This window comes from Lacerta agilis, chromosome 12, assembly GCF_009819535.1.
Source record: "Lacerta agilis isolate rLacAgi1 chromosome 12, rLacAgi1.pri, whole genome shotgun sequence".
In the NCBI taxonomy this organism is placed as follows: Eukaryota; Metazoa; Chordata; class Lepidosauria; order Squamata; family Lacertidae; genus Lacerta; species Lacerta agilis.
This window is the reverse complement of record NC_046323.1, coordinates 3,785,993-3,806,719: the sequence shown is the minus strand read 5'-3', so window position 1 is coordinate 3,806,719 and position 20,727 is coordinate 3,785,993. Positions and strand designations below refer to the sequence as shown.

Sequence of the window (20,727 nt, the reverse complement as noted above, 5' to 3'; positions counted from 1 at the left end):
GAATGACACTAGCTAAGAACAGGCTGCTTAGAGGCTCACATAAATGTCTTTGGTGTACACATCTATTCTCTTAAAGGTATAAAATAATAATAATAATAATTATAATAAAAATAACTATTTTGTGTGCTGTAGCAGTTCTTGTATAGCTCACAATAAGTGCAGCTCTTGACTCCTTTCCACCCCTAACCACATTCCCACCCCACCCCCCACCCCAAAATTACTTGTTAAATAAGGATTAGACAGGTTGAACATTGTTTGTAGTGCAAATAGTAAACAATTTTTTTAAAAAAAACAACCTATTTTTTTTCTCTTTTTTACAAAATATAGAAATGTTTGGCTCCAGTAGCTGGACAAACATGTTCCTTTCAAGTATCTCTCATTGAAGAAGAAAAAATTAAACATGTTACTTCCATTTTTTTAAAAAAAAAGTCAGGGTATTTTTTTCTTTCTTTCTTTCTTTCTTTCTCTCTCTCTCTCAGGTAAACAGTTTCAAACCAACCTGGTTGCATAGTTCTAATGTCATAAGCACCTTTACGAAATGTAACTTTGTATTTTCTTTCTTTCTTTCTTTATAATTTTTTTAAACTTTTTTTTGCAAAAATAGTGCAGAAGATAAAGGTGAGTACACCTGCGCATTATAGTCCCCTTTTACCAAAATATATACACAAGTGTGCTCTGTGCATGCATATGCCAGAAGGAACCTGCGCGCGCGCACACGCACACGCACGCACACTCACTGCGTCCTTGGTAAACGGATGGGAGTAAAAAGTGCCAGTGAATGTAGTGTTCATACACATGGCTTTTCTGGGCATTTTAATACCATTTTGGACTTAGCATCCAAATTGCTGCGTTTTTTTTAGGCGAGCTGCTGTCAGGGCTTGAATGCATAGGTAATATAGGGAAGGGAAACGTACCTCCCCTTGTTGTCGATAAAGTGTGAAAATACTACGTAATAAAATATGGAGCATATAAGATAGGAAATGCCTTTTCCCGCACCATTTGAATGTTTCTCATCCAAGCCCTGGAGAACAACGCCATTCTTCTTCCCTTTGTCTGTCTCTCTTGTTATTTTTTTGAACACTGAATGCTTCTGTTTTAGAAATGTGACTGTTTTGTTTGGAAAGGCTAGACCCACTTGGTCTTCCCTCGTACGTTGTATTTTTTAATGGTCTTCTTCAAATTGGTAGAAAGGCAGTCCCAAACATGTACGTGAGCATGGGTGTGCCACTTGCGCACACACCTACCTATGAACACCCACACTCTTCCACAATCATGTTCTGGATGTCCTTCTTTATTATATTCTGCCCATCGTCATAGTAGAGCATAGACATGGGCCGCAGCTTGGTGGGTACACAACAGGACTTGAGGTTGGAGAAAGGACTGTGGCCTCTCATGCGGTAGTGGTTGATAACAGTGGAGTGGAAAGAGAGCGTTGAACCAGATGTTCCTGCAATATGACTGGGGCAGTCTCCTTCACAGTAGTTGGCGTGGTAGCCTGGTGGGGCGATGATCCAGTCATTCCAGCCAATGTCTTTGAAGCTGACAAAGAAGTGCTTCTTGCAGCAGATGTTGACTTTGCCATCGCACTCAAGACCCCGCCTCCGCCGCCTGTGCTGACGATCCTCTGAATGTCTGGCAAGCATCATCAGGAAAGGCCTGTGTGATTGCTCCTTCTCCTCTTCCCCCGTGCTTTCACTACCTTCCCTCCCTTCTACGTCTTCTTCCTTTCTTTTCCTCTTTCCCAACAGCACCAGGCTGGCTCCAGTTTCTTGGCACTGATCACAAGCGATCCGCACATCCAGGGAATTCTTTCCTTGATCCAGGAGGTGCTGGACGCTGCTGGAGACCGGGAAAATGTGCCAGGTACTTTTGCGAGTGTCCACTGCTTTTTCGGAGATGAGAATTTCACCTTTTTCTCCCTTCAAACCTCCATCCTCGTCCACCCCTTGGGAGTTGCGTTTTAGCAGCAGTCTCTGCTGCTGATATAAGCGGATGGTCACTTTTGTCCTGCTTCGATTTGCTTTAGAGACTTTGAGAAAGAGCCACACATCAGCTTGAGCCACTACTGATAGCTCACTGCCTTCCTTGGAAATTTCAAAGTGCAGCATTTTCTTGGCAGGACCTACAATGGGAGAGATACAGAGATGGGGGAAACTAATTAGCAATAACAGAATAATTTCTGTTCTGAAATTTAAATGACACTATGATGCTCTAACATTGCCTAAGTTAAAACAGTAGGTTTGATTTTTCTGCTCCCCCCCCACTTTGCTGTTATTGGCATTGGGTATAAATATAGGGGGCCAGTAAGACAAGACACTGAGCTTGGGGAAACCACTTAGCCATGCAGAATTCAACACACCATTTGCAAGCCTTTACATGTACAACATTGTATTTCAGCCTTCCTTCTGGGTCATAGATTGATGTCATGCAGATCTTGGCCTAGGCCAAGGAAATCCTTAAATATGTAGGTGGATTTCTTCGCACACCTAGTACCTAAGTTACACAGTGACCAGCATTCTAAGAGTGCTTTCAGGTAAGAAGTGCACAGCTGAATGCACAGGAATTTTCATGTTCAGCTAAAACAATAGGATCATCACATTTAACTATATGTTTATCAGTTTGTATGCACAGTTCCACTCGTGAATCTTTGCTTCACAAGTTTATTTATGGGTGTGACAATCCTATATCATATGCATTTCTTTAGATGTCTGGTAATCTCACAAGTGCAGTACTAAGATAATGATTCAAGAATAATGGAGCTAGAGGACACCATTGTTTCAACCTTCAGTTCATTGCAACCGTGTCACCCAGAGAACTGGAAATCCCCACTCTTAATCTGGAAGGCATGTTATTATGGACATCTTGGAGGAAGCACAAAACACTCTTGACAATATTAGTAGTATTGACTAATTTATGCCAAAACCAGTTTTGTCAACTGACTCAAAAGCTACAGCCAAGTCAACAAAAGCAATGTTTAGTAGTAGGCTTTCTAATGCAACAGCGGTCAGTTTGCTTGGGGCAGATGGCATGATTAAGACCTTGCCATTTTCCCAACTGTCTGTAGTCCAAAGGATCAGAAACAGCCAAAGCCCCAAATGTCATCATACTGTAATGTGTCCCGCACATTATATTTTGTATGAATCAGATCACTGCACACAAAATTCCCTACAACCTCTGATGCTAGTAGGAAAATTTATTGTTATTCATGATTTATTTATAGTTTTTATAGCCTGGTCTCTCCCCCCCCCCAAATATACCTCTAAAATAGATCCAACAGATATGGGTGGTAAAAAGAACAAGATGGAATCTAGAGCATGGGTAGGCAAACTAAGGCCCGGGGGCCAGATCCGGCCCAATCACCTTCTAAATCCGGCCCGTGGACGGTCCGGGAATCAAAGTGTTTTTACATGAGTAGAATGTGTGCTTTTATTTAAAACGCATCTCTGGGTTATTTGTGGGGCATAGGAATTCATTCATCCCCCCCCCCCAAAAAAATATATAGTCCGGCCCCCCACAAGGTCTGAGGGACAGTAGACTGGCTCCCTGCTGAAAAAGTTTGCTGACCCCTGATCTAGAATCACAAGTACCAAATCAATGGCTTAAAAACATTGAAACAAACGAGTCTTCAAGGCACTTCTGAAAGCCTGCACTGAAGGGGTTTTTCATAGTTTCATAGGATCAGGACCGGTGCTAGGCTTTCTTGTGCCCTAGGCGAGACCACCTTCTGGCGCCGCCCGCCCCCCGCCAAAGCCTGCTTTTAGCGGGAGGTGGCGGGTGGTGGAGAGGCAAGTAGCAGTTTCTCCGCTGTAGCGGAGAGCTGCTGCTTGCCCGTCCCGCCACCCGCCCCCGCCAAAGCCTGCTTTAGCGGGAGCCAGGGGTGGTGTAGGGGGCAAGCAGCACCTCTCCACTACAGCAGAGAAGCTGCTGCTAGCCCCCCCCCCCGCCCCCCTGGCCAGCGCCCCCTCCATTTTGGCGCCCTAGGCAATTGCCTAGTTCGCCTTAATGGACGCGCCGGCCCTGCATAGGATGGGAGTTCCATAGCCATGGGGCCACCCCACCCTATCCCTTGTGTGCATCAACCTCTTAAACCAAACTTGTGGGCACTTGAGGAGGGTCTTGGTAGTTAATCTTAAAAAAAAACAAGCAGGGAGATGGCCCTTGAGATTAGCCAGCTACAAACCATTTAGGCTTTCCAAGTTTACACAAGCACCTAGACTTAAGCTCAGAAATACACTAGTAACCAGTGGTATCATGTGCTTGGGATTCCTGGGCATTCATGCAGCTGCATTTTGTACCAGCTGAGGTTTCCAAACCATCTTCAAAGTCAGTCCCATGCAGGTAGTCAAGTTTGGGTGTAACGATTCCAGGGGTAAACACAACCAGGTTTGACTGATATAGATAAAGTCACAGATTCTATACTAGGTTTAGGTGGTATAAAACTCTCCTTGGCATCAGCTCCACCTGCAATTTCCCCATTACAGTAGTATCAGATCCAGCAGACTACAAACTTGGTCTTTACTGGAGGAGTGCAATTCAACCCACAGTTGGCAATGTATTTCCAGCCCCATCAGCTGGCTTCCTAATCTGCAGCACCCCCCCATCTTATCTGGATTCAGTTTAAGCTTGTTCAGCTGAATCCATCCCAAAACTGCTCCAGCTCCCAGACACCTGTATTTCCACTGCCTGTCTGGGAAGGCTGTTTGCCAGAGGAAAGAAATGGCAGACCTGTGTTTTTTTTATGTTCATATTAATGACAATGCAACCCATATCTCCTGGTGACTTTTCTCAGCCACTTAATGTAGAAGTATGAATTTACCTTCTAAGTTTGGTCTCATCCACGAGGATGGAAATTATAAGACTAAAAAATAGCATCTAATACACTTAAAAAACAGTCCAAGGGTTTAAATTATAACAGTCTTTCCCCCCAAATAGAAGTTTCCTACTGTGATGGTAGAGTTTACCCTTTTACGTATGTTTCTTAAATTTGCCAATGGAAAAACTATTCAGTGTGAAAACGCCTTGCTACTTAAATTTTGTAATTATTCACGCCTGTTTTAAGTTGTTCTATTTTGCACTGTAAGCAAATACCCCCCCCCCAAAAGGAGGTAAGCTGTTGGTTTTACAGTAGCTTGCTTTTGGGCTGTGTCTACAGACGTTTTCTATCTTTGTGGGGAACCTTTGTCCCACCAGATGTGTCTTAACTCCAGCTCCCACAAGACCCAGCCAGCATGGCCCATCGTTAGGACGATGTAAGTTTTAGTTCAGCAACATCTGGAGGGCCACTTGAACTATCTATATTTGTTTCTGAAATCTTTTTGGTTTTTGTTTTAAGCTATTATTGTATTATCTTGCTTTTCTTTTCTTAGTTATATCGTAATGGACAATAGTGGCAAACATTAAACATCGGACTGACTGGTTAATAAATACACAGACACCTGCACGTGTATGCACTATGTAAAGAGTGCAAATGCATTCAAAGGCACCCCTCTCTTGGCTCTTTATCTCGTTCCGCAGGTGACAATGAAATGTGTGTGATTTATATTATAGTTTCTTATAATAGAACAGGAACTGCTGAGAAATGGCTAGTTCAAAACACTTGGCAAGGAATGGCCCTTTCTGAATGCAGCATGTTATCTGTACCATTAACTAAACATTTATTGCAGATTCTTTGCAAGGACTGTGAGTGTCACACAGCCACACACCAGAGGGCAAGCTTATTCTTACAATGATGATGTTGTCCCCAAGTTCAGCCCTTAATCTTCTTTCTCATAGGGCTAAATGGTAGCTTAGTCACAATATATGTCCAATTCCTCATGATCATTGTGTGTTGGAAGCCACCCAGAGTGGCTGGGGCAACCCAGCCAGATGGGCGGGATATCATAATAAAATTATTATTATTAGGAAAGGCAGGTGAATTCTGTTTGGATTGCATTTTAATCTGAGTTTACCTAATACACACTTCCCAGGACAATAAGGAAACCAAATTCACACTTCTCCAACCAAAAATGTTTACCAAAATAGCATTTATTAGAGGAGAGCCTGGGTAAAAATGCTTATATTAGTGAAAATGCAAACACAATTATACTGGGGGAAATTGCTTGCATTAATGTGTATATTACCAAAAAAATGCATATAAAATGTATATATTTGCAGACATATGCACTAATGTCATGATATTTTGTGAACGTGTGTGTGTGTGTGTCAAATTGATGTGGAAATAGAGCAAACTGAACTTAAGAGTGAAAAAATGAGAAGCTGCAAGAAACTGAAATGGACAGTTGCCCACTTCTCATAAGTAAACCTTTCTCCTGCCCTAGATGACTCTGATTTTATTAGGGAATATATTTTCACTTTCCCAACACTATTGTCAACCGCAACTCATGGATCCCATTGGATTCAGTGGGAGTGGCTGATAGGCAGGTCCCATTCTCCATCTACCAGATCCCACTCTGAGTGGCATTCCTAATCATGCTAGAGTTTGACAATAATAATAATAATATTGGAAACCCACTATGCACATTCGGTTTCCATGCCACATGCTGCTTGATTATGCAAATAGGCTAGTGTCTGGTGTGACATAAACATTTCTGATCTTACACAGACATTTGACTTATCTCGTATTCCTGGGAGCTAAACTCCATTAGCATGCATAGTTCTGAAGATGCATGAGATATAAAGGCATGTATGGTAGCCTCAAATAACTTCTAGGTATGATCAGTTATTTAATATATATAATTTCTTGTACAGGCTTATAGGAGTTATTATACACCCCAAAGCTTGAATGATTCTACCAACATTTAAACATCCTCTGCAGGGCCGTCTTAAGCTTATCTGGCGCCGTGGTGCAAGGATCCCTCCGGCGCCCCCCAACCCCAACCCCACTCGTACCTCCGGGTGGGCAGCAGCTGGAGGGCAGCTCCTCCGGCGGGAAGGAGGCTCCAGGTGCGGCGGCGAGAGTCGTCTGCAACTGGACCTAATGGTCAGGGGCCCCTTTACCTTTAATTTCTGGAATGGCATCCCCACAGAGGCTCACCTGGTGCCTACTCTGATGTCTCTCCAGCCCCAGGAGAGCTAAAATCTAAAGCCTATTTACTTCTTGGTGCTTCTGCAAGATTATTCGTTGCTGTTAGGAGGATATTTTATTTCTTATAGTTGGGACTACCGTTTTCATTATCGTAAGCTGTCCAGAGACCTTTGTTGTCCAACAGCATATACAATGTGTTATCACAATCCAAATCTAATGTCCCATCAGTGCTTGCCAGGCTGATTTGGGAATGGGGAGCAAGAGGGGAGGGGGGAGCCCTCCTGCAAGGCTTCTTAGGTGAATCCTGCCCATATGCTGCAAGCAGGGGTGCCAACTTGAATAAAGTTTAATAAAGTAATAGCCAGGGGCAGCGCTGTAACTATGGAGTGGTGAGGTGGGCCCCAGCCAGGGGTACAGTCGAGGGGAGGGGTGCAAAATCAGCTGAAAAATATGTCCATAAATATGTCTAGAAATGAAAATATTGATTATTGCCTCATAAAATAAGGTTTTAATTAGAGAGTGAATTGAATGGGGGGGTTGGAGGAGAGGCGGAAAAAAGAGCTAATTTGTCTACGGGGTGCAACCTGGACAGTTCTGCCACGGCTCTGGCCAGGGGGATGCAGGGGGCAGTTGCCCCCCTGAATCAAATAAATAAATAGAAATACCTAATTGGCTGAGCAATTGAGTCGCAGATAGCTCGGTTCTGCCCCCACTAGCAAAAGTCCTGCCCCCCTAACATAAACCCTGGCTGCGCCCATGGGCAATGCCCATAAAATTTGGGCAGGCAGACCCCCTCAAATATTTTATTGGAGGGAGCTAAAGGACCTCGGCTCCTGTGGTTGCAAAGGCTTTATCCAAAGCTGTTCCGCTTGCGCTGCGCCCTTCCGCGTACGCAACGTTATTGCCCCCTTCCGCTGGTGGGGGGGTCCAATCCGGAGCAGCAGGGGAGAGAAAGGGAAAGTCGCCTTGCGCAGTCCTCGGAAGGTTGTAGCGCCGTACCAGGGAGAAAGCCTCCCCAGTTCCCACGGTGGACTCAGTAAGACACGTGTCGGATTATACCTCGTGGCTAGGAGCAAAGGCAGTGCGCGTCGCATCTGCTTGCACGGAAGTCTGCGATCCTACACCTATTTGCCCGGGAGCAAGACCTCTGGACGGCAACGGAACGTGTTGCTACTTGCGCATGTTTTCAGGGCTGAGCATGTGGAGCAGCTGCTATGTGGCCCCCCTTCCTCCTTCCCTCCCTCCCTCCCCTCCAGCCTCTGCCCCTGGAGTGATTCTCCACCCTCCCTCCGCACCCGCCCTGCGCCTCCCTCGGCCAATCCAGGTGCGCCTCTGGGGTGGCCGGAGGGGGACTGAAAGATACAGGGACTCTTATTGTGAAGTGGGGCAGCTGCTTCCCTCTCTTGCTTAGTTATTTTGGGAGGCACCATGTCCAGCCTCCAACTCTTCCTTGGCGCCCTCCAGAATGTGGCGCCATGGTTCCCCACGCCACTAGCCTCTATGGCTAAGACATCCCTGATCCTCTGCCCTAAAACTGCTTAAAATATTAAGCAACAGCTCGCCACCGGGGAAGCTAAAAGCACAATGGCAAAGTAAACATAAGAAGAGTCTGCTGGATCAGGCCAATGGCCCATCTAGTCCAGTATCCTGTTCCCACAGTGGCCAACCAGATGCCTGTGGGAAACCAGGGAGCAGGACATGCGCACATGACCACCTCTCCCCTTCGTTGGGTTTCCAGCAGCTGATATTTGGAAGCATTGCTGCCTCCAGCTGTGGAGACAGAACAGATCCACCGTTAAAGAACTTGAAACTAGGGCTGAAACATATTTTGTGCTTTTCACAGTTTCTCATTAACCATAAATTCTGTCTTCAGAAAGCAGCTGCATAACAAAACTCCTCGTTGCCCTATTTGCATTATCCCCATCTTGTCCTATCCTGAAGTACCTAAGAGTTCTCTCATCCTTCCACACAGGCTACCTAAATATTGTCCTCGTTCCCTTCTTTTATCTTCCAAAAGAAAGGCAAACTCTTAAGTCTTGGTTGTGGTTCATTTTACAGGAGGCTACAGCAGGGAAGTGGAATGAGCATGCCACATAATTACATCACAGCAACAACAACAAAAGCTGTTGGCTGTGACCTTTTCTGCTGCTTACACAAGAGATTCACATGACACTTCTGTCACTACCAGAGATGGTTTTGGGGCCCAATCTAAAAAAGTTCCTCTTATTTAAGTCTGTCTGTCGGTATGGATCTAGAGCAGTCTTTCTGCTCATGGAAGCACTATTTCCATTTGCAGGCAGATAAGTGAGTCAATGAAGCAGAAAGGGGGGGGGGAATTTTGTCAATTTTCTGCTTCCTCTTGCAGCTTCCTGCACCACCTTCCATACTGTTCCTGGACGGGGGTCCTTCAACTGTCCACTGGCAAAACTCCACTCAGCGAATCTCTAGTTCCAACCCATTGAAGTTAATGAGACTGCATGTCACTTGGAAGCAAGGTTCCACTGTGCTCAAGAACTATCTAATGCGGCCAGACTCTCCACGTGGTTCCCTCGTGTGAAGGTAGTTAGATCTCTGGCCCACTGAGTGATCTGATGGATCCTACGCTGAGAAGGGCCTTTACACTGGCTCGATTTCATGCCATTCCCACAGCATTCTTACAGGGTGTATTTTCCAATACCCCTCTGGATCTTCGACTCTGCCCATGCAACAATGGAAGGATAGAGGACTTTATTCACTTCTTCCTCTACTGCCCACTATATGCCTCAATAAGATCTAGGCTTCTCCCTCTAATCCCGCCGACTATCGCCAGGGACGATGACCGCATGAAATATCTACTGGTGGATGCCAACCCCTTGGTTTCACGTGGAGTGGCCATCTACATATTACAGGCCCTGAAGCTCAGGACCACCTTTTTGGCCAACTTCCCTTAGCCTTAGTCTTATGTACATTCCCAACATGAACACTGTCGTCACGCCCGCTAGTGCTTTTTATTTTATTTGTTTTATCCTGTACGATTTTACTTCCAATTGTTTTAACTGTATCTATTGTATTCTTTGCATAATCGTGTCAGGCTACTGCCTGGTCTTTTACTATGTGCTATGGCCATAGGGCTAATGCAATAAATAAATGGATTGATTCCCTAGCAGAGGCGCCGACTTGGGTCCCAGACTGTGGGTGCTCAGTGGCACTCCTGCTCACAATGTGACATCATGACATCACTTGCGCAATCTGTGCGCGTAACGCTGGTCTCCAGGTTTGGCCTCCGCCTGCCACCACCCGCTGCCTTGCCTCCATTGGTTCTCTGCCACCCACCATGGCAACTGATGTTTCCAGTAACGACAGCCTTATTGGAAGACTATCGTGAGCTCGCTGTAGTGAATGAGAAGAGTTGAAATGGCTTTTCAACGGGTTGGAATTGCCCCCATACTAGTCAATACAGATCTCCATTGCTTCAGCACCACACATCTCCGCTTTAAATGTGTGGACACACACCCAGAATAAAAACAATTACAAACCTGTGTGTGCGCGGGCCGACTTCACACAGAGGCTGGTTTAACATTGTTGCACAGATAGATAGAAGATATGTGAGCCTTAATCCACAGTCACACACCCAATCGTGCGTACGCTAATGCATTTATTTGGAGCCCTATTTCTTCTCAAAGGAGGTCTGCTAGTCCCTGCCATACCTCTGTCTGTTTCCCATTTTCCTTCAGTGGCTGCTGCCGCCGCCTCACCCTTGGCACACATGCATTGCAGCATCACAGCAATATCACGGGGTGATGATGACCCACAGTGAAATTTCCCCTTCTTAATGAAGTTAACACCCTAGCACATCCAAATCTGCAATGCAACAAGGGAGGTCGTGCAACCCTGGGGCCAAGCCTCAGACAAGCCCCGGGCTTCTCACTTAGAAGCATAGGAGAAAGGGGGGCTGCAATAGCAGCAGTGGTGGTTTTATCTCAGCTTCCTGCAGCTCAGGTGTTTGTTCTGCCTTCGGAGAAGCCAGCTGAGGATGGTGGGCGAGGGCAGCAGGACACAGAAAAATGAAGGTTCCTGACCTCTAGTCAAGATCACAATTGCCCTGTCGTAAGATAACAGTTTACATGAACCGAGTACGCCATGCTAGGGATGGCGGATGGTTGAAGGGATCGCCTGGTTTTTTAAAAAAACAACATAATCATTGTTTTGGAGCTGCCAGGTTCACTAGAGGGAAACATCTCCCCAGTCTATATGCGGGCATTAAAATAGACGGCAAGAGTGAGGCAAAACTTCTAAATGCCTCCCCCCCCCCCCCCGGAAGAAAATAAATTGCTCTTGGCCTTTTCAAGCGATTCCAAGCACCGATCATTTCGTATGTATCCCTGCAGTGACATGCTCACATCTATGTGGACTCAAACATATGCTCTCAAGCGGCATGCCCTGGCACATTCCTTCTAGGGGAACTTCGTACTTGCAAACTACACTCCCACGGCCCCATTCACCAATGTATTTCCTATCTCTCTCAGATTTAAAAAGTTTCAAAGGGGAAACAACTGGTTTCCAATTATATTTCAAGTAAGTAGATTCACAACTGGGTGCCAATTAAATTTCTTTCAAGCAGATTCACTGGAAGTGGATTTATTCCTTGCAGCAAAAGAAAATAAACTCGGTGTTCGACGGATCCCAAGGTTGTAAAGACCATTTTGGAAACGTGATAATGACAAGAACAGCAACCAGCCAGCCCAGCCTATAAATCATAAACACGTTTCTCAGTGTCTTGTGAAAAAAACACTACTGTGACCTTAATAAATATCTTATATTTTAGTCTCTGGGCCTATCAACTTTATCTTCTCTTTCTTTCTCTTTTTCTCTTGCATTATATCACATTCTCCCTGAAGTTCACTACTCGGGGGCTTTTTATGCTTTGTGCAGGAAATAAGATTGTCAGATGAGCTACAGAAAAGCACCAGAGTCTTTATGCTGCAGAGCCAATTGGGTAAAAGAAATTTATAGGTAGCATGAAGTTGAGGTGGGGGAAAGCCTTTGGAGTGCGCCCTCTAGTGGCTATTTGATTTTCCATTCAGAATTTAAAAAAATTGAACCCCCAGAAAAACAATCATTTTAAAAATGAATGAAACCTTTGTTCTAAAGACTTAAATTAACTGTTCTCCTTCTCCCACTTCCAGTACTTTTCATTTAATTCGTTTAAAAGATGTATCTACTGCCCCCCCTTTTGCTAACAAATCTTTAAAAAGCAAAAAAGATATGTAACACAGACTGCAGTCCTGTTAATTTTTACTGAGTTTTAGGTACTACTAAAATGAATGGAACTTATTTCTGAGAAACCCTGCTCAGCTTCAGGCTATAACTGGATCACAATTTCTATTGATTCTTGTGTAACCACTGATCACAGTCACTGGAGTGTCAATGCCACCTACTCTTAGCAGCCCCATTGGCAAATGTAGGTGGTGACTGGACTGCTAACATTGGCTAAACAGTGGCCAACAAAATAAATTTATAATTGGCTTCTGTATCAACAAACCATTATTGATTATTTTCAGCAAATAGTATTTATTCTTTCCCCCAAAATGCCAAAGTTATGCCCCTGATTTACTTAACTTACTGCATAACTGATGCAGAAATGTTGTTTTGCCTTACTAATGAAAAATTATTTTAAAAATTCAACTCTTTTTTTGTTAACTGTGTTATTATAAACATCGTAACTTTAATATCTCACTAGAACCCATTTGCCCTGGCACACAGGAAATGTCTTGTCCATATCTGAAGTCATTCATTTCCACAAAGGCCTGGAATGTTAGTGGCACCTTTTCACAATTTGCTCGGTCACCTGGAGCAGACAACACCTGTGTTTTGGGACGGAGTCAGTATAGTCACCTTTGGCCCTCGTGTTCCTTGCATCTTCTAATCTAGAATGTTCTCCTGTTTAATCTGTGCTAGTCCAAAGGGGGAAATTGAAAGCTGTACGCATGTGCCTGTCATTTGTCAGATTTGTATATGGTATCTTGGAAGGTACCTAACTGTAAAAGACGAAACGATTCTTCTAATATCAGTAGTACAATTGCTGCATACTTCCTGGGAGTGATGAGACAGTTAAATTAGAGGAAGCCCCTCCTTTTGGCGGAGCAGCACTTTAGACTCCTTCTATTTTCATCAGTTGACAAAACTTTAGAACATGTTGCCATCCACTTCCATTGATTCTCTACTGCCTCCCTTTCAGACAGTGGTTGCTTGAGGAACCGCAACACGAGTACAGTAAAATGCTACTGAGGAGTAATATTTCCCACAGCACACATTTCAACTCAAACACAGTTGGAACACACCACAAATTCGGTTTTGACCACTCATGATCCCCAACAGTTCCCTGCCCTTGCAGGCATCTTCCTTGACATGAGGCAGACGGCTAGATTTTCCTGCCACTTTCATAGGAGTGATCAGAAGACACCAGCACTATTTTAGTATTGGACACCCACCCTCAGGAAGGGAAAGCATTTAAGAAGGTGAATACTTGTAAGAAATATAAGAACTGTGGATAGTGGCTGAGAAAAAGACTGAATAATTGACCTAGATATGGAATAATATGCAACCAGCAATCATGACCTCAAGATACTGGCTTAAACCCATATGGGCCACTGTATGTCTGAATCACCGAATCACTGTCTAGGTTTTATGTACAAATCTTTTTTTTCCCAGCAAGTCCCACAACATCTCCATTAACATTAATATCTCAGTGTTTCAAAGAAATTGGCAGGGAGAATGAGATGAGAAGGAAAAATATAATTTAGATATTTTGTGAAACATACACAGCAAAAAAAGCTTCCGGGGGGGATGGAGCAGATATATAAATGGGGCAGAAATGCCCAAAATATACTGACCCTTGGTGTGATCTACTGGCAGCAGGAAGAGTGTGAAATTAATGTAGTTGCCAATACCAATGCTTCCACAAAATACAAGCTGGAGTAGTTTGACTGTTTGGTAGCTTGTAGATGGGGGGGGGGAATGAGTAGCTGGACTATTGGACACTTTCTGGGCAATGGCACAGCTAATATTGATCATGTGACTCTGTAAGCCAATTGGAGTGGGTGTCGCTGTTAAAGCGTGTCACTATTGCCTTTGGAGCTTGGTTTAAGCAGATATAGAGTGCAAACTACTGGAACTCACACAGTGTCTCAAAACCACAGTTCATCCCATGTGTCTTTCCCCTCAGCCTAGTGCTGCGGTAAACTGGATGCAAAATCTGTCCATCAGATGGGCTAGCAATTTCTTTGCTTCTGAATGTTCACTCCTTAATTGAGTGCCTCCAAATGATCACAGGCACTGAGACATTCTACTCATCTTTTGAAAAGGAGAGTGTGCTTTTCATCATCCTCATCCTCATCCTCATCATTATTATTCCCCTACCAGACAAACAACTGGTATGATAAGATTTACAAGGACACCAACCAACAGGGCTTCTTGTATAGTTGGAACGCATGCAGCTAGCAGCAGGAATATCTGCTCTTAAAACCACGCATGATTCTCTGCATGCCTTTTTATGCAAACAGAACATCTGAGTCAACAGGTTTTCAGGACTGGAAACTCTGAGAGTTGTCTTAATTGTTTATATTGCTGCAGCAAACTTTTAAACAAAAATGCTCAGTGTGCCTGTGCATACTTTGCCTACCATATGCTGTACCAAGCAAAACAATGACATTCCTTGCAAGCTGTCTTGGCAACAGGGGGGAAATGCTTTAACTAGGCAACACAATTAATTTCTGGAAAGTTTTCAGTAGCCGGTTTAAATTTATGTGGATTAAATAACTATTGGCGTAGACAGGTAAATCTGAATATGCACACACGCGCATGCACAAACACACATATATGTTAAGTACCAGGGTTAACATTTAGCATAATACACATATAGAAAGCATAAGGCGCATGCATACCCTTACTATTTAATGGTGAAGTAAGTAATTCTCTATGTACCCTGTCATAGGTATGATCAGAGAATCGATATGACAATGCCTTTTATTTTAAAAATGCACCTTATCAATTTTGCATTCTTTGGCAAGGAGCTCTTAGAAATACCATATTTCCTCCCCTACCCTTTCCCCCAGTGTGCAAAAGTCAGCTTTACAATTTGGTTTCTCCACAACTATTTGTCCCAGTTACTATTGAGGTTTTCTGACAGTATCTGTTAACACTGTTGCTGCCCTGAATATTTGCTGTTGATTGAGTACCATTAAACATACATATTCTCAAATTCACAGGTTTTACAGTGAGTGGGTTTGAAAACTGATTTTAGCTGTCTTCCTTTGCCCAGAGTATTTCACAGTTGCCTGCCCTATTTGTCTGTTCCTGTCTCTGTTTTTCATTTTCAATCATCACCCTCAATAGTCTACTGTTTATCTGTTCTTTTCACAAATGTACCAGGGAGACAAACCCACTTACTCAAAATTTCAGCCTAGGATTGGTATACAGTTCCCTACTAGCTGGCTGGCTGCATTTCATAAGTGTAATCAACACATCTGAAACCAAGGCTAAATTCTAGAGATCCAAATCCCTTCATGCTTTCACTCTCTCCTTTCTCCCAACCTGTAACCTCACAAAGAGTATTACTGTTGCGAAGAAAAGCAAAGTTAATTGCAATTCTGACTGAGACCTATTCAAGTTGAGTTCCCACCCCCTGCCACAGCACCCACCTGATTCTGCAAACGTTATGATCTCTGAAGTTTGCTCCACAAGTTCATTCATTTCTGTTTTTCTTCCAATGTCATCCTCTATTTCCACAAAGCCATCCTCTCTCACTTTCCCCACGTGAAGTTTCTTGATAGCGTTAAAAAGTGCAGCTTTGGGCACTGACTGAGTGATGTTGGGTCTGTCCCTCAAATGCAGCATGTTCAAGATGTGTTTCTTCACTGCTTCCACCATCTCAGGCTGAGAGCTGGGCACATCCTCTGAGAGCGTGGCAAGGGCACATGATGGACAAGCGGTGACTGAACTGTGCCCCTCAGATCCTGGGGTCGGGGAACTCCTCACTGTAATCCAGCAAAGCACCAACAAAAATCCTCTCTTCAGAAGCAAAGGCATCCTGGCAGCCAAAGTTGTTGTGATTCCTTTTTAAAAGGCACTGCTTTTTCCTCTCCCAACACCACTTCACACACAGTTTGCTTGCGTCTGTCCCCCTCCCTTTCTTCTTCTCCTTCTTCTTCTTCCTTTCTTCCTCTTCAGCAAATTCTCTGGAACAAGAACAAAAAGTTTTCTGTGAAGTTTTGTTTGCAGGTTCCCTCTCTGAATTCAGTAAGTGCTATAGATGTTTTGTGACTGTCAGTGAGAGGAGTTCTGACTCTGTCTCAGAGTGGGAGAGAAACACTGAGAAAAGAGAGAGAGAGAGAGAGAGAATGAGAAAGAGAGAGGGAGAGAGAGAGAGAGGAGGACGGATTGGCCTAAAGTGAGTGAGTGAATGAGAGAGGGAGGGAGTTTTGTCTGTGAGTAAAAGCTATGATTAGGAAGGGGGAGGATCAGCACATATTCTGACAGGCTGCCTTCCTTATGCTCACTGCACTCTGGCACACACACCTCTCCCTTATATATGTTTTCTGCGTGACCCACCTCTGCTTTTCAATCTCGTTTCTTTCTCTTGTCTCACATTTGTCCTGTGGTTTCCCTTCCTCTCCTTTCCTCGCAGCCTCGACATATTTTGCTTTCCTTTCTGTTCTCATCTTCTTCAAAGTACCTCAGGTTAACAGAGCAGGGTGAGAATGGAATGAAAAGGTGAAGGCAGAGACCTTTAAAACGCGTTCCGGTGAGTTATGGACTCTGCCAAAACAGGATTCCAAGGAAGTGCTAGAGAATTTGTGACCTGAGCAGCAGGAGAACGTTAGAGGAAAGATCTTACTGTATTCGGAATGGAGCAGATAACAGAACCCGCTTGTCCAGACCTTTTTAGATGCTGTTGAATTATCAACACTGGCAAGGAATCTGAAGAGGGCAAAACAAAACTTTTGTTTGGGTCCTTATAACATGCTCTGTATTTCCAAGCTGCTGAAAACAGAGAGGCACTGAAAGGCCCAAGCAGAACCTATTTGTGTTCTGCTCTCAAGTTCTGTGCCACAGTTTTGTTTTGTTTTTGCAAGGGTCGCCAGCGAATACGTTGTGAATTAGACAGCCCTGCCAAATCTATGCGCTGCTGCCAAACCTGAAAGTCCCTTTTCAGTTGTAGCAACCTGAGGCTAATCCATGATTATTGCTGCAGAGAATTTTGACTCAGTAAAAAGATGAATAAAAGGTTAGTAAGGTCCCAAACCTCAGCCTTCTGAAAGGCTCGTGATTTAGTGGAAGGTGTATTTTGCAGTAGCATTTACTGCAAGTCTGTGGTTTGTGGTTTTTTTTTTTTTTTTTAAAGAAAATTGTTATACCCCCCTAAAGAAAATGGACTACCATTAATTTCTTTTGCTGTGTGTTTATTTAAAGAGGGTGATACTCTTGTCTGGTATTCCAAAACCGTTGTCATGCTTTGCTCAAATAAGAAACTGGATTTAGGGCCTCTGAGTTGTTTTCCTTCCATTCAATATGTGCTATCTTAATGTGAGTTTTGAGTTCATTCACCCATGAACCACATTGTTCTACTCCAACACTTTAGAGTTTCTTATATGATACCTAAGCATCTCAGTTTATTGGAAGGAGGTTAATTACAATACACTAGGAGAAGCTATTCATGCCTGTTTCAGCTAGAGGAGTTGGTGAAGAAATCGGAACAAAATACCAGTATATTTTTTCCCCTGTACAGTATGGAATTAATTTGAATAACCCGGATAGGTTTTGCAAATGTTCCATACTATCCATTTGTTTGGATGCTTTCTAGCAGTGAATGAAAGCAAAGGATGTTCCTTTGCAAATCCTGCTTAGGACCCCCCCCCCCCACCAATTTTTTTTTTGATGCTCCTGAGTTTTGCTTCTGCTGTTTTTAATATGTTTCATTTGCTTTAGAAACCATAGCTGCATTTCGTCTTAAGGAAATATATTTGCAACGCAAGTTGCACAAGCTGCACAATCAATGAACATCTAATAGTGCTAATTAGTTTTAATTCATATATATGTCAAAACTGAGCCCAACATAAGACTAAATGTTTGAGTGTCTGTCTTCCAACAGAGACTGAAGTAGCATTTGTAGTTAAAAGGTTGAACAAATATTTTATATACAGGTGTGCATGGCTATGCTGTTAACAGGAAGTGTGTGAGCTCGTACCATTTTATACATACAGCAGATATTGCTTACATAATTCACCCAACAAAATCTTAACAAATGCTTGCATTTTAAAGGAGAATACTTCACACAACTTTAAATATAAGGTCATGCTGTATATGAACTGTCCAAAGAAAATGTATAAAGTTGCAAAAGAGAGAACATTTAGACTTTACCTTTCTGAGTCTAAATTTCCTCACAGATCTTTCTCATGGAAGTTTAAGCAGACTTCAAGTTCTTCCACTGGAATTCAGGCCACAAAGCTTTATACTGTACTTCCCCTGTGTGCATTTACACATTCACACCAGTCCATACTGTGGGGTGGAGCATAGCTCTGGATTGGTTATTCCCTTATTACAGCAACGTATGAGTGGTTTTTTCCTGTGTGAGGCATAACTTTTGACAATGATCTCATGGAAAGTCCTTTTCTCCTAGTATGACACAAAGCAAAGGTATATTCATCTAAGGCTGAAATCCTGGACACATTTACTTGGTACATATATGAAGAGATAGAGTGTGTGTGTGTGTGTGTGTGTGTGTGTGTGTGTGTGTGTGTGTGTCTTTCCAGATTCCTATTTAATACAGTTTAAAAAACAAAAACCAACAATCCAGCTCTCTGTCCATTCATATCTCCTTTTGATCAGACTTTATTTGGTAGTAGCATCAAACCAGTCACCAAAATGATTCAAGAAGAATTTTGCGCAATAACCTACAAGTAAAAAGTATCTGGCGATTCTGTCTGGAAAATGTGAAATTAGGAAAAGTCAGGGAAAATTATTCACTCTGTTCAGGATGATTCACTGTTGGGGCAAAGGCTCTTGTGAGCTAACCCCCCCCCCCAACCCCTGCTAGCCTAAAGAGAAAAAGAAAACAGAAGTGCTGAGAAGAATGGGGCCGATGGAGAAGAACAAGCTGACGTTTCACACCCATTGTCAGATTTTGCTCGCAGTACCAATGTTTCAAAAAGTTGTTAAATAATCATTGAAACTGCATACTTCTAAAAAGGGATGGATTTGAAGTAGCAAGTCCTAGTCTCAAAAAAAGTGGACACAGGAATGGAGCCCAAGTCTAGAGTTTTATTGTCTGTTGTTTTTGAGTTATTTTAAAGGATTTTTGTTGTTGTTGTGTTGTGTTGGTTTGTTCTTTTCTTTCGTACACCACCTAAAGCGGTGGGAGAGGTGGGGTGTGCAGTATGTATGTGTATGTATATATATATATATATATATATATATATATATATATATATATATATATATGATTTGAATTGGGATGAGATATGCCTCAGCATATACTTTTGACAAAGGGCCAAACCCTGCCATCCATTTTCATTTGCAATTTGCCCATTGACTTCAAGGGGGTGAGGAAAAGAATATGGTTCCCATCCTTTTATCTTTATCTCATTGCACCAGTCTTCTAGTGGGTTTAATGTGGGAATGGGATTTCTTTCCTCCCCTCAGGAACAAATTGAAAGAATATGAAAAATCGTCCTACTGGGTTAATGCTAAGGAATGCTTTAAAGTACCATAGTCTGCTTTCTGAAGAAGGACATGGCAGTGGTGAGTGAAGGCGGAGATGAATCATGAGACATGTTCACATGGCAATTTTGGTATAATGAGCAAATTTTGGGGGTTAATGGGAAACATATGACCAGATAGCTTGTTTTCAAGTTTTAACATGCATATAACAAGCGTCTCAGAAACCCACATGGTTTATACAGGAGAATTTAAGACCTTTTAGTAAGATTCAGATGATTCTTTGCAAAATGATAATTTGAAAGTGAGGTTCTCACATTTTCACTTGAAGAGGACTGAAGAAGACAATGGTCCCTTCACATATGGGAGCTCACCGTTGAAACAACTTTTTAACCTCTAAAAAGAAAAAAAAAGGAGTTATTGCGTTGCAGTTTTCTTTTTCTTCTGGGAAAGGATACAGGTTTTGAAGTTGTGCTTCCCAGACCCGGTTTACAGATGTTTCTGCTTCAGAGAGTCTTTCCATACCCAATTGTCTTCAGAGGAATGACTGCATGTCTACCACAGAACTCCTGTGTTGCAGTGGATTTGGGGAAGCACAAAGCGTAGAACTCACACCTTGGGTGGCAAAATCCCAAGAAGCAGCACCTCTGCGAACACTCCCGCCTGGAGCGCGTGAGAACTCATGAGATATAAGTTAGATCTCACAAGATCTCATTGTAACCCACCACTGATTTGCAGGTGCTGCCACACAACCCAGGTAAGGGAGGTGATGGTGGCGCAGCATGTTCCCATTTCGCTTTAGGCAGTGAAACAATGTGCATCACATCTGGTTGGAGGCCACATTCCCTCATGAGTAATCAGCAGAATGTGGGAGGGCAGAGTCCAGAGTCAGTGATGGGAAGAGCAAGAGACAAAATCAGATGTCAAGGAAATAACCTGAAGGAGCGTCTCCACCCCCCATCATTCAGCCACTGAGATCCAGCGCCGAGGGCCTTCTGGCGGTTCCCTCA

General features: G+C 43.3%; 1 protein-coding gene across 1 annotated transcript; it reads right to left on the bottom strand.

Moving 5' to 3' along the window:
* Positions 1–714: 714 nt before the first annotated feature.
* INHBA (inhibin subunit beta A) lies at positions 715–16,521 on the bottom strand. The gene is made up of 2 exons (XM_033165879.1): positions 15,703–16,521; positions 715–2,122 (listed from the first exon to the last, which is right to left on the bottom strand). Exons 1-2 carry the CDS (start codon positions 16,088–16,090, stop codon positions 1,245–1,247), a joined length of 1,266 nt encoding a protein of 421 aa, XP_033021770.1. The 5' UTR covers positions 16,091–16,521; the 3' UTR covers positions 715–1,244.
* Positions 16,522–20,727: the final 4,206 nt, after the last annotated feature.